Source organism: Meriones unguiculatus, chromosome 7 (genome assembly GCF_030254825.1).
Source record: "Meriones unguiculatus strain TT.TT164.6M chromosome 7, Bangor_MerUng_6.1, whole genome shotgun sequence".
NCBI classification, from domain to species: domain Eukaryota; kingdom Metazoa; phylum Chordata; class Mammalia; order Rodentia; family Muridae; genus Meriones; species Meriones unguiculatus.
In genome coordinates, this window is record NC_083355.1 from 89,060,857 (window position 1) to 89,075,600 (window position 14,744).

The window sequence follows — 14,744 nt, forward strand, 5'->3', positions numbered from 1 at the left end:
TCCCTGCAGATAATCCAGCTCTTTTGTTTTTCACTTGTATCTTTCCTACCTGGTCAAAGAAACACTGTGGTCGTTGAAATTTCCCAGAGAACAGGGCAAGAGGGAGAATCCACATCAGAGACACCTTAGTCTTGATGCGACTTGGAGAATAATGTGCCTTTCACTTTCTTCTGCCTCCCCGCCAGTGGCTTAAATGTGGTTGCATGTAATTCTGAGCTACAGGAGAGAGTAGCTGCTTGGTTAGGGGAAGTTCTGTTACTAAAGGAATAGTGAGGTATGGGTCCTGGAGCTCATTCTTCAGCCTTTGGCGCAAGAAGATGAGAAGGACTCTGCACCAATAAAAGGAAGCTCGCTGACCTACTAGAGAAGAGAGTGGTTCAGGGGGTGGAGGTCAGGGGCTGGGAGACAGGAAAGGTGGGGCATGTCAGGGAGATAGGGGACAGGAAAGGATGGGGGATGAAATACTATATTATTTTTATTATTAATAGTATTAATATTGGAAATATTAATGTAGTCATAGGCCCAAATCTTAACCTTGCTCAAGATTTTTAGAATTGGAAATTAAAAACAAACTTGAGAATTCCTTTTACCTGTTGAAACTGTATGGTGCCCGTGGCAGAGCTTGGAGAAATGGGTAACTAAACAGATCATTTTTGTATGGCAGGTTAGAATCACAGACCAAAATGTCCATGTATCTGCGTTCGCAGATTTTATAAATATTAATTTTACTGCACGTAATCACTTAGTACTGTTCATAATTTTGAAAACTGTAAAAAGACCTGTTCCATGCCCATTAACAGAGGAAGACTCAAAGGTGATAGTTTACATAATCCAAGTCATAAATCATAAGAATCGATAAAGTAGAGGCTGGTGAGATGGCTCAGTCACTGTGAGCTCTGGCTGTTCTTCCAGAGGACTTGGATTCGAGTCCCAGCACTTATTATGTGACTCACCTTTTAGTTTACTTGATCATTCCAAATACCATAAATACTACCACGAGATGACTTGCCCTTTGAAGTAGTACATGAGATGTGAAACCAGAGCAGAGTGAGAGCTTGTGTGTGTCCTCTGGAAAGTTCAGCTGGCCTGGGGACTAAGGAGCAAGAGTGGAGCCTTAACAGGGAAATGGGATAAGTCGGAACCTGAGTATGGGCCCTTTCAGTAAAACACCAGTTACAGTTCTGCTGCCACGCAGGAGATTGCGTGCAATCCAGCGTCCTTTGCAAGGCCTCTTTAAACCAGCGTCTCACATCTGCCCACTTCAGCACACTCCTGGTCTAAAGCCCTGTCACAGCATTGCTCTTTCCAGGAGGAAGGGCTAGTTCTGAATAATGAAACAGACATTTTTCCATTGTATCCTAGAAATTGAGGTTGGCCTGGAAAGACAGCTCAGCAATTAAGAGCACTTAACTGTTGTTGAGAAGGATGCAGGTTTTGCTTGCAGCACCCATGTGGTGGCTTACAGCTGCCTATAATTTCAGTTCCAGGGGATCTGACTCCCTCTTCTGATCTCCACAGACACTTCACTAAAGTGCTCAAGCCTACACTCAACACGCATCCATATATACATAATAACTGATAATAATTTTTTTTTTTTTTTTAAGAATTAAAGAGGTTTAGAAGTCCAAGACTCTGGGTCTAGGTAGAACACAGGTTAGCAGACTATAGCCTGTGAGCTTAGTCCAGCTTCTCACTTGGTTTTGTAAACAAAGAAGGGGGAAAAAAATGTTTGTTTTGTGGTGACTTTATGCGACAATGACAGACCTGAATGTTACATCATAGAGCGTTTACTGCTCTAGTTGGCAGTGTGACCTGGAGCCTAAAAAACGAGGCAGACTAAAGTCTCATGCAATAGCCAACATTCAGAGCATCAGACAGTTTATACTCTGAGGGTTAAGAGGAGTCACGTGAGTAAAGTGTCCATACACAAGGGCCAGCCTCACGTGGCAGGCCTGCCACACATGTGGCAGAATCGTGTTTTTCCATAGAGGTATACAAACAAATAACAATAGCCAGTTGTAATGAATTATCTACAGTAAACTCACTCCTACATCTGGAAGGGGCACAAGAGCACACTCCATGTTTTTGAAGACTGAAGTCACAAGACTTTTGTTTTCTTGAAGTTTGCTCACAAGCTCTCAGAGTTCCCCTTGCACAACTCCATTCTTGGACCGTGTTCTGACAATAATGTATCAGGATCACAAAGCCTGAGATGTTTATTATCTGGTTCCTTACAGAGAAAGTTTGCTGGCCCCTGGTATGGAGAGAAACAAGGCCATTAGCTGTTAGCAGAAGTACAGGGAGTTATTTCTGTCTAGATGAAAACTCAGGTTACCTTGGAAACTTAAAGTAGGCTTGTGGTAATACGAAGGTACCATCCAAGAAGTCAGAACTGATCATAAAGCCTTCTCTCTTAAAAGTATAATACAGTCATGCAGTGATGGAGCATGATAGTTATTAAACCAGAAGCCAGCGTTAATACTTACCATTTGAGCATATGTGGTCCCTGAAAAGCCTTCTAAAACCATTTATATAACTACTGTCCATGTAGTTCACTACTTTACCTTTTCTGCCCTGAGAGTAATGCATCATAAGCAGATGGCTTCAATAAGGCACCATGTCAGGTTCAGATTTAGAGGACCCAGAAGGAAGAGTAGGCTTAGAAGTCTAAGAAGGATCCAGGAAGGTAAAACAGCTCTTTTGTTGCTGGTCCCTGGAGGGTTAGAGAGCGATCTGCCGTAGTAGCCTCCTCCTCCCAGAAATTGCAGATGTGTAAATCAAGCAGCAAGGATGTCCTAGGAGTTTTGAAGGTGAGAGATTGGGCTTAAAATTCTCAGTGTGTTTTACCCCATGTTCTGGGCGTGTCCTACAAATGCAGTAAGCTGGAGGGTCCCTTACTCCCCCGTGTCTGGAAGTGTCATGCCAGTGATGTTTAGAGTGTCTGCTCTGCCGTTTCTGGCTTCAGTCCTTAGACGCTAGGTCTTCATTTTTTGTAGCTCACACTCTGCCCTGAGGTTGCTGTACAACTTGCATACTCAGAGAAGATGATGATGATTAACAGATTGAGTTTTCGTTGGCAGTGGCATTCATTATTAAATATTCATCAGTGAAAAATGCCAGGTGCCTTAACTTTTCTTTTGTTCTTAGAGATTGCCCTATGGATGATTTTTTACAAATCAGAAATTCCAGCTGTATTGGTTATTTGGTCATAAATTGATTTGCTTCTTTTCTTAATGCATGTCTGACCCTTTTAGACATGGTTACTTACGAACTGGCAGCAGATTCCTGATTTATTTATAGTCACAGTTCAAATGCAGAGGGCATATTGCATGAACGTTTTGCTTTCTTTCTCGTTTATATCCATCCTTAAGAAGGAATGTGCAATTTAAGGGTTTTTAAATGCGGTATATTAAATAGAGTCATAGGAACATGGAGTTTAAAGTTTAGATTTGAATATTTTAATTGTTATTAGTGTGTAGTTTTGTTTCAGTTTGGGGGGGATAGATTACCCTTTGCTAGATTATCAGATTAGTGCGTTGAAGGATTACTAGACTTTTCGCCGAACCCTTAAGCCGCATACTTTAGTACACTTCCCCAGGTGCGTTTCTCTTGAGAATAAGGTGTAGCACGCACAGTGTGCTGTCAGTTGCTCTGTGCACAGAGAAGGGCGTGCGGGCGTGGCTGTGCAGTTAAGCTGGAAGGCGCCGTGAAGCGTGGCTCCTGCGGTGTGCCGTGACGCACACCGTGTTACTCGAAAAGCCCGAACGTGGTCCTAAGCAGTCTGCAGCGGGGGCAGGCGAGTCCCAGCTTCTTCAGAAGAGGCAGTCCTGTTGGAGCCAGGCCTGTTTGGTGGTCTTATGTCCATGTTTTGTTTCTGTTTAAATGTCTACATTTCAGTACTTTAACATATAAAATTCAGTTATATCATTTTCTTTCCATTTCTTCCCTTCAACGCCTCCCATGCATTTCCCCTCCTCTTAGATTCATGGCTTCTGCCACTTTTCTATTAACTTTAACTTTCCTTTTAATTTTAATAAATGTTTATTAATATTCCTAGATAAATTCTATTACTTTTTAAACCATTGGTTTATATAGAGACATTCAAAGTTATACATTTAACTAGCAAAATACTGAATTTTTCCATTTTTTTCTTCTAGAAAAGTTTTTTACGTTCATGCTTATATTTAAGATGAAATAATTTCTATGGTTAAAACTAAAATATCTGTACGTAAAGGATAATGGACAAAATGACTTCATGTCCTTCACTATTGCACTTGAATGTTACAATGATAATATTTTTCAGTGATTAATCGTATAGAAATGCAATTTCAAGTATATAAAGAACAGAACACATTACTGAAGTTCTGTGTAAAGCTGAAATATTCAGAAAGTGCTGCAGTAATTTGAGTTGTTGAATACAGAATTAACTTATTTCTGAAATACGTATGACTTGTAGCTTGGGACAGTCCGTGTATACACTCCTTTCTTGTTAAACATCACACGTGGTGTTCATCGACTCTCTTTCAGTAGCAGCTTCTGCAACTCAGTCAGGAAAATTCAGGAAAATTTTCAGTAACTTCTAAGAAATAAGCAGATTGCCAGCTTTATCATCGCATTTTTGGCCACTAATGTGTTTTTTGTTTTGTTTTGTTTATTTGGGACTGATTGAAGTGGGAGAGAAAGCAGTCTTGGGCAATCCATACATATCATAGTCCATCCTGTGAAACTAAAATTATACCACATGGAATGAGTATTTCTCTTCTTTTATGCTTGCTCAAATAGTTAAAATATTGGAACTTGTCATTGTCACCCTATTTCCCCTTGTGCATTTGAGGTGTTATTTCCCTCTCTGTCTCTGCTGAAATGAGCATTTTATAGAATTATTTTTCTGACTTATCTTAGTATATTATTCTGACAGACAATACAGTGGTAAAGTAAATTACATATTTCATCTAGTGACCAGTAGAATGTAATCAAGCAGTCTTATTTACTGAAGTGCTATATTTGGGATGGAGCCCTGTTAAAAATGAAGTGGTGACTAAAATGTTCTCTAAGTCCTTGGTTATACTATGAATATATTAGGACATGTTTGGTTTTTTTACTTAAAAGTTGTGCTACACTTTTCATTTTAGACATAGAAAATCTGACCTTTTACCATGGCATTTATTTAAAATTTTCCCTTTAAGACACTTGATATTGGTGACAGTAATCAGAACTTACTGTATAAATAATTATATGTGTAAATGAAACTACAGAAGAACAAATTTAATTAAAAATTGTTTAAAGATTGCTCATATTTAGGACTAGGCTATAGCAGAGTCTAGCATTTGTCTAGTGTGCACAAAGTCCTGGCTTGGATGCCGGCACTGCGTGACCTGGATATAGAGGCAGATGCCTGTAATCCCAGCACTCGGGACATAGACAAAGTCAGAAATTCCAGGTTATCCTTGGCTAGACAGGGAGTTCAAGGCCAGCCTAGGTATGAGAGTGTAGAATCTCAGTAATTCCAGCCTCTAGATCAAACCCTCATACAGTCTAAAAACCTGGACAAGACCATGTAGTTGCCTAGTTAGATACCCAGTGTGGTTGGCTTTGTGAAGATTTGAATGGATTTATTTACGAGCCCTCCCCATCAGAGTTACGCTCCATAGATCTTCAAGAAGGCACTTGAAGCCCTGTCTGACTTTAAAGTCCTGTTATTAGAAACGATTTTGTCCGGTGGAGTTTGTTTTGAGGCAGCTGGGCTTTTGTGTAACCATTTTCTCGTTCTGGATGGAGAGGCAGACTGTTTCAGACAGTGCCATTGCTGCTATTGTCCCAGCAGGGTCTTGCTGGGAAGGGGCAATGGGATTGCGTGCAGCTCCCAAGAGCTAGGTTTTAATCCTAAGGTTTTCAGTCAGTTTAATTTTTAAGCCCTTTAGATTTCCTAGAGCTATTTGGTCATAACAGTTGTCATTCCTAAATCTTTACACAACTCTTGTGGAAACACTGTATAACTAGTGATGTTCATTAAGTAGTTTAATAGCACCAACATTATTTAAATTCCTTTGAGTCATTTTTTACTTTTTATTTTTTCTGAACAGAATAAAAATAACCATTTTATTGTCATGAAGTTTGAACTGTCTTAAACTTGAAGCAGCTTTGCATAGGCCCGCCCATGCCAGGTGGCTTCGGAACATTAAATCACTCATCCACATGATTGTCTTAGTTAAGAGGAAAAAGATCCGACTCAAGCCTCTTCCTGTTAATACTGATCACATGTGCTGCCATTTGCCCCACATTGTTCTGAACTGCACGGAGATTGTGGTTTGGAGATGGGTTGTAAGATTTTTGTAATGTAAAAAGCTAGTAAATTTAGCGTATCACAAAGGAAGACTGGCTATCCTAATGACTGTTCAAAACTTGCTCATTTGCTAGGTAAGTTCTCATCTACGCTCTATGAGACGGGTGGCTGTGACATGTCACTTGTGAATTTCGAGCCAGCAGCAAGAAGAGCGTCCAATATCTGGTAGGTGTGGAGACGTCAGAGTGTGTGGCTTTCATGTTTAAAGGTTCAGCTGCAGGTGCAGACACTTGTTTTAAAACATTTTCCCTAATGGACAAAAACACTGTATACACCGCTGATGTTTTGGAAGATGTATACATTACAGAACAGCTACAGCTACTCTGTTCATAGAGGTTGTCTGGTTGAAAGAACACTTAAATCTACTCTCATTTTCAGACGTGCAGTGAATTGTTATTAACTGCAAGCTGCCATGTAAGATACAATTATTTTGGAAATGTTTATATCAAGTTTAATACTTACCATAATACATTTGTGTCCAGAGAATTAATGGAAATTAATTTGTTGTGGGGGGGAAAAACACCTTTTGTTGTTGTTGTTGTGTTGTTTTTCAAGACAATCTTTACTGTCCTGGATTTGCTTTCTAGATCAGGCTAGCCTCAAACTCACAGAGATCCACCAGCCTCTGTCTCCCTGAGTGCTGGGATTAAAGGGGTGCTCCACAAAGTCTGGCTAAAAAGCACTATTTTTAAAACATAATTTACTCTGTATTTAAAAAAATGAAGTAAAGTTTTTGATTAAACCTTATGAGATAGAGTTTGCCCAGTTCCAGATGTAGCTAGGTGTTCAGTGTCCTCTCCATATTGTGTGATATAAAAAGCTTATCAGAAAAATAGCTTCAGTGAAGTTTAGACGCCAAAGTTAGTTTTCTTCCATTAAATAATTTTCTTTTAGAAAGAAGGTAATAAAAATATTAGGAGAAAGCAAATCAATTAGATATTTACATCATATAATCTTTTATAGTATAGAGTATATTGATTTGATTTTTTTTTTCCTAAAAAATTAACCTTGCTAATTCAATTCCCATTGTTTCTTTGAAATCAAAGACTTCTTAATTAGTTCACTTTCTTCACAATGGCCATCTGGAAAATGGAAATCCTAAAATAAGAACCAAATGACTATTGTGTAAGAAGTAGAGGCACTGTTATTTTATGTTACTGATGAGGAAACTAAGGTTTGAAGATTTCACTCAGCTGGCGAGGCTATCTGAACTTTGGTGCGGACATAATATTCTAGGTTACACTTAGGAAAGATGAAGTTGCACTTTAGTATTTACATGGAAGAGTGAAGATAATATAAATGTTGCCTAATTGTTAAGTGAGTTTTTGGTTTTTTATACACTGCTTAACAATCTTTTTACTCCCTAAAGTCTTTCTCACTTTATTTTAGTGACACGGACTCTCATGTATCAAGTTCTACCTCAGTTCGGTTTTATCCACATGACATGGTAAGCTTTTTAACTTCTTATAATGGGATGCATTTTTAGACCCAATCTGAAAAATATATTTATATAGCTAGCCATAAAAACCACTCAAATTAATGAAATCACAAAATGTTGCTTTTGTTGGCGACTGTGACAGAATCCCCTTTGTTTTGTCACCGTGGCTCTTACACTCTGCAGACGTTAGCTAACCTCGTGTGTGGAGTCAGAAGCGGCACTGGCTTGTATTGTGCAGGTCTGGAAAGGCCCCCCTTCCACTGTACGATCTGCTCGTACCACTCTTTCTTTTGTCCGTTGTGTTTTTGCATTTGTTTATTTATTTGTGTGGGGATTTGTGTGTGCACAAGGACATGTGCACATGTGGAGGTCAGAGCACAACTTACCGCGGATCAATCTTGGGACTTCAGGTTTGTCAGCAAGTGCTGACCTGCAGAGCCATCACTTTGAAGAATATGATTTGGTGTTGTTTTGTAACTATCTATTGTCTCTTAACTCACTCACTGACTGTGTTGGGGGAAAGCCGGGTGCCATTATTACACGAAAATGTATGAGACAGAATTTTGCTAGCAAGATACATACGATCAAGTTGAAAAATGTAAAATGGATGAAATCCTTGCTGGTGCCATGGGTAGATTTTATTTTGAGGCATTTTGTCCAGTGGCTCCTTGAGGGTGGGGTGGGCAGGTTTTGAAGATGGATGTGAAAAGGTAGACAGCAGTGCTTTCCAGCCAATGGGTGTTAAGCTGTGCCTAGAAACATGTGACTTGACGCAGCGGGAAGAATGCCACTGTAAACAGCAGACAGGGGCCAGGGGTTCTGAGCGACATTCTGAAGTGCTCAGCACAAATACGATCTTACCAAAAATTTCTATAGTGCCAGAATTGAGAAACCCTACGGCATAAGATAAGAAAATGTTTGGTGAGGTATCAGTCAGTATTTAAAGATATAAAAGCAGCATTTTTTTTTCCTCTTGGCTGTTCCATGTGTGTTTGAATAGTAAAGACTTTGCCTGCTAGAAGCAGGATCTCTCGATGATCATACCATTGATTTCCACTTTGAATGGCAAAGGAACATTGAGACAGCAAAGTACTGTCCGTTGCTGTGCCAGTAACATTAGATGTTTCAGAGGAAAGACAACTATAGAACTGGTGAATGGAAGAATTAAAGTTGAGAAATAAAGTTAGTCCTTTGCTCCATAGCTTCAGGTGAGGAGGCTGCTAACACAAACGAGACTTAAAAGAGCAAGACCAGTGATGACAGGGGAGGAAGTGACAGCTAACGGGCTCAGATTTGCCGCTGCAGTACAGTTCATACCTTAGTGAGAAAAGGCTTAGATGTGACATGGAAGAGGGAGGCCCCCAGCGACCCACAGCAAGGACATTTGGTGGCCTCACCAGCTGTATCAACATCTTTTAAACACCCTTCCTAAAGGTCTGTTGACCAAATTTGTTTTGTTTTAATTTACTCCCTGTTACCACCTTCTGTAGATTCTAGGTAACATGGAGTTTTCACAAGGAGTGAACTAGAATAGAGAATTAGAGGCTTAAGTAATTGACAAGATGAGAAACTGAGTCTGATTTGATCAAGAGTATTTAACCCTTTCAGTGTCGGCATGTTTCTAGCTTTCTCTCCCACAGATTCGGTTGAATAGACTGTTGACCATTGACACAGATCTGTTGGAGCAGCAGGACATTGATCTAAGCCCTGACTTGGCAGCCACTTATGGCCCCACAGAAGAAGCTGCCCAGAAGGTGAAACACTACTACCGCTTTTGGATCCTCCCCCAGCTCTGGATTGGCATTAACTTTGACAGACTCACTCTTCTGGCACTGTTTGATAGGTAAGACCAGAGCATGGTATTAGAGATGTGAAGATACTATTTCTAAGCTAAAGTTTTCCTGATTACCATTGATGTCTTCACCTAAATAACATGTAAAATGCTTTCTATTTTCATCCTCTTGAGCTCAAACTTAAAGTAAGAGAGCTTTTAAATGATAACTCTTGTAAGCCCATAGAAAGCTTTTTTCCATAGGATATATTTTTATTATTAATGTGAGAATGTGAGTCATGCAGTTGATCCTTTTTGTTTGTTTTTATTTGTTTGTTGGTTTGTTTTTGTTTTGTTTTTTTTCAAGATAGGATTCCTCTGTATAGCTTTGGCTGTCCTGGACTTGTTTTGTAGACCGGGCTGGCCTTAAACTCACAGAGATCTGCCTGCCCCTGCCTCCTGAGTGCTGGGATTATAGGTATATACCACCATGCCCGGCTCATGCAGTTGATTGTTACAAGAGCATATGGAGTATTTTATGATCTTAGGGTTAGAGGTAATATGATCTCAAACGTAAGTGTTGGAAGAAGGAACCTGCTATCCTGTCTATTAATATTAGTGTCTTAGTAGTAGACATACTCGCTCATTACAGACTTGGTGACGGGTAGCTGTTTCCAGTCAACAAGTAGGAACAATACTGGATTTACCTTCCCTCAAAAACAGAGACAGACAAAACCTTGGAGATAAGTCAGTAGAAGACAGTCAGCTTGAGGAGTTGATGGTACGCACCCTAAGTCACTGCAACTCGGTGTGTACACATTCCTAGTTTGGTGACATGGGGAGGGGAATATAGAATTCAGTACACAGCTCAGGATGAAGAGATGAGGGTCCTGAGTCCATAGTACAAAATACCATGGAAGGAAACTTTTGAAAGAACCGCGGAGATGTGTAGCGGGCTTCCTGGTGCGTGTAGACCATGCTTAGCTCATGTATCTGGGCAGCTGTCTGTTTAGGAAGTGCTTCCTTTAAAAGTGTGGCAGCATTAGCCTCCTTACACTACTGAGATCCAGAGAGATTAAAGTAGCATGACAGGTTCAAGATTTTTAGAACCCCAGAAATACATACCACCCAGCAAGTAATGGCTGACGTCTGGCATCCACTCAGAGGTGACCAGCTGTGCAAAGTGAGGAAACTCAAGGGAGAAGGAATAAATCAAGACCAGCTTGGTAGGGGTGTTAACTGTTAGCATGTGCAGATTTAAAATAATGACAACTGTATTCTGTGTACTTGAAAAATTAAGTAGAGATGGTAGACATATAAAAATACATACAAATCAAACTTTCAGAGTTGAATATTACAATGTTGCAGTTAAAAAAGTATACGAAGTGGAATTACTGGTAGTTAAAACTTTGTAGAAGAAAAAGTTCATGAACGTGAGAGCGCGTCAGGAAAAGCAGTGACAAGAACATCAAACCAAACGAGTGTGTTGTGGAACAACTTCAAGAAGAGATGGGACCTGAAGAAATAATGGCGGAAACTGCACATTGTATGTAAGCTGTCTGTGCAAGGTCGGGAAGCCCAGTGCAGCCTAAGCACAAGCAGCATGAGAGCAACACCGAAGGCACATAGTCGTTCAAGTCCAGTGATGACGACTTTAAAGCCACGAGAAAAATATCAGGAGTATTCTGTAGGAGAAAGCGTGAGGAAGACATCCATCCACCGGAAAGCCGCACTCGTGAGAAGACAGCGGAGCATCTTTAACAGCATGGAAAGATAACTGTCAGCATAGTTACTTAAATCTCACCAACATAGCTTTTAAAAGTCCAAGGAGCAGGCTGGAGAGATGGCTCAGAGGCTGAGAGTCTTGGCCTCTCTAGAGCAGATTTCAGAACAGAGGATATTGCCAAAAAAAAAAAAAAAAAGAAGCTCTTTCATAATGATAAAGGCTCAGTCTAATCTGTTGAATGTAACAGTCCTAAGTGTTTCTGTACCTAAAACAGAGCTTCAAACTTCATAGGGGCTGACGATGTATCTTGACAGAGCACGTGCTTAGCGTGCAGAAAGACCCAGCACCCCTACTACTTCAAAAAGCCATGGAATCTACAATCATGGGTGATTTTGTACCATTTTAAATGGTTGGCTGCAATCAGTTAGCTTTATGTAGCTGTGACAAAATAATCGAATTCGCTTATAAAGGAGGAAGGATTGTTTTGGCCCATAGTTTTCAATGTTTCAGTCCATGGCCACTCGATTCTTTGTTACAGGGCCTGTGACAGGGAGAATAGCAGAGTGACAGCTTTGTAGAGGAAGCTGCTTGTTACTCCGTGGCTGCTGGCAGCACAGACAGACAGGGAAGGGCAGGGCTTCCAGCATCCCCTCAGAAGCACACCCTTGCCCTGACTTCCTTCTACAGGTCCATGCCTCCTTCAGGTTCCAGGGCCTCCTAGAATAAAGTATTGAGCCTTGGAAAATCCTTGAAGTTGGAAGGTAATACTTAAGTAATCTGTGGATAGAGAAGAATTTGAGGGGAAAAACTACGAAGTGTTTTAAAATAAATGAAAATGGCGCCTATGGTACTTAGGGAAATTTATAGCGCTAAGTACCTAGATTAAAGCAGGAAGACCTCAAATCTGTGATTGACTTCTACACTAGGAAGCTAGACAAATAAACACTTATCCTAACTGAGAACAAGCAAGAACATAGAGAAAAAGAAAAAAGAAAAAAAAAAAAAACAAAACACAGAAAAATCAAGGGAACCCTTGCATCTTTGGGAGCAGCAGTGAAACTGATGACCTTCTGGCTGCCTGAGGAGGAGGAGACACTGGTGACCAGATAACTGTGAGCTGTGATGTCACTGCAAAGCCCATAGGGATTAAAGAGCAGTAAGAGAGCATTATCAACAGCTTTGTGACATTGTTGACAATAGACAAATAAAAAGGACAAATTCCTTGAAAGGCATAATTATCATAAGTCCATCTAGCTAAATGGGAAATATCCCACTAGGATAATGGGCTGATTAGGATAAAAGTCCATTAGGAACTTTCCTGCAGAGGAAGCCCCAGGCCCAGGTGTTATTTAAATACTATGCAATGAAGTAGAGACTTGGCACTAAAACAGATTTCCATATGCGAAAAATAAAATTTGAATCCTCACCTTGTACCATATCACAAAAACTAAATCAAAATTGAGCATAGGCATACATGTGGAACATAAGCCAGCAAAATGTGTGAAACAAAAGATTTTTTTCCACGAGGTTTTAGAAAACTTATTAGCTTTGGCACAAAAAAACAATCAATAAAAAAAACTAATAATTGTATTTATCAACATAGACAGTTGTAGAAACCTGAAGGCAGGCATGCATTCAGGTTATAAGGAGTTAGTGGGCAGTAGCATGGGGACGGGAGAGTGTCATGGCTGGTCACATATCCACCATCTAAGATCTGAAAATACTGTTGAAATCTTGAAAGTACTAAATACTACAGAGATGTTTTAGTGGCTAATGACTATAAATGTACTGAGTGAATAAAAATGAACTTTAAATTTTTGTGGTTATAAATTCTCTACCCACCGATGAGGATTTAAATGTAGAGCGTTTTGAAGCTAGAGCTTCATACCATCATCCTCCCGCAAAGCCACTGTGAATAATTATGAATAATCATTTGGTATACTGTTCTTAGTAACGAGACTTAAATACATTTTGTTATGTTTGCCTCACCTAGTAGACACACTTTTATTAAATATTTCTATTTATTAAGTATTTTATTAAGTATTTCTTCACCACTTATGAAAAAAACCTCCCCGGAAAGGAATCAGATAGATTCCTAGCTTTTGGGCAGTGTAGAAAAGCTCTTTGTTTCTGTGTGTGGCGTCTTGGGCACCCTGTTGCCTCTTTCGCAGCGTCAGTCTGTGAGTATGGTGTTGCCTCGGCAGCTTTTAAAGAGGCAGAATTGATGGTCTTCGCTGCGCTTCATTCTTATCACATGTAAGAACTTGTGTTTAAGATGTTCCAGTCAGTGAGTTTTTGGGTTATTTCAGCTAGGATCAGAGATGGGGAAACAAAGCTACTTGCTATCAGAATTTGGTTGCAAGCTTTATCTTATGAAATAACATATTTTCAATTTTCTGTAAACATTTTTGAGAGTTTGCTTTTTAAACTTCTTTCTATATTGGCGTTATTCGCCATCCAAATTGGTTAGTTATTTTACAGAAATGTTATAAGAAAAAGTTTTATTATGATATCATAGGACAGGTGTGTTAGAGGACACTCCACTGTGACCGTGTCATAGGACAGCTGATAAAGGACACTCCAGTCTCATGGTGTAGTTGAACAGCTGTTCATGTCCACAGATAGTAGGTTTTATATTCTGTATGATCTGACCTGTTATTCAAACCAGCCATCCAAACTTACACCCGCCAGCCTTATTGCAATGTCTTTCCAATGATTAATTTCTCATACTCGTGATAACCTGCTTGTTAATTTGTCCATCTACAGAAACCGTGAGATCCTGGAGAATATATTAGCTGTCGTCCTGGCTATTCTTGTGGCTTTTTTGGGATCCATTCTTCTCATCCAAGGCTTCTTCCGGGACATCTGGGTGTTCCAGTTCTGCCTGGTGATAGCTAGTTGCCAGTACTCACTGCTCAAGGTACCAGTCTCTCTCCTTCCCTGGTGTCTAAAGGCCACTCACCAACTTACCACAAGATCATAACTTTTAGGTTTATTTTCCATGGAGGTTTACATTGGATTATGTAGGGACCAAAGCAGGTTGTAAACCTAAAATGTAATTGTATCTAAATTGAATTTACCAAAAACTAATTCTTTGTATTAAAAGAGAAGATTTGTTAGGATAAGAATTTGCGTTCTTGAGACTTATTTCTGTTTGCTTTACCAGCACTCACTTTCCTTCTCCCACCTGTGAGCCTGCTCTTCTGTGGGGGAGATTTATTTAAACTTTTCATTGGAGGTAACACTTGTCAAACTAGAGATAGTTTTTATTCTTTAGTGAACATCAAAAAGAGAATATTGATGTCCCTCTGTTACTGAGTAAATAGTGTCTCAGAAGTACCTGTGGTGTCAGTTGTAAGTATTTGTGAAAATGGGAGAATCCATCATGTTAGCTAATGTCTGACCAAAACTTTGCCTCCTGCCTAAAACCAGTGCAGGCTGTTAGTAGCGTGCTTCCTTCCTTTTA

At 39.8% G+C, this 14,744-nt stretch overlaps 1 protein-coding gene across 1 annotated transcript in view; it reads left to right on the forward strand.

Moving 5' to 3' along the window:
- Positions 1–14,744, forward strand: part of Pcnx1 (pecanex 1) — a 133,530-nt gene that overhangs the window by 72,532 nt on the left and 46,254 nt on the right. Inside the window, 4 exon segments of the mRNA XM_021653882.2 lie at positions 6,418–6,508; positions 7,733–7,790; positions 9,407–9,624; positions 14,045–14,198. Of these exon segments, the coding sequence (XP_021509557.2) occupies positions 6,418–6,508; positions 7,733–7,790; positions 9,407–9,624; positions 14,045–14,198 (521 nt within the window).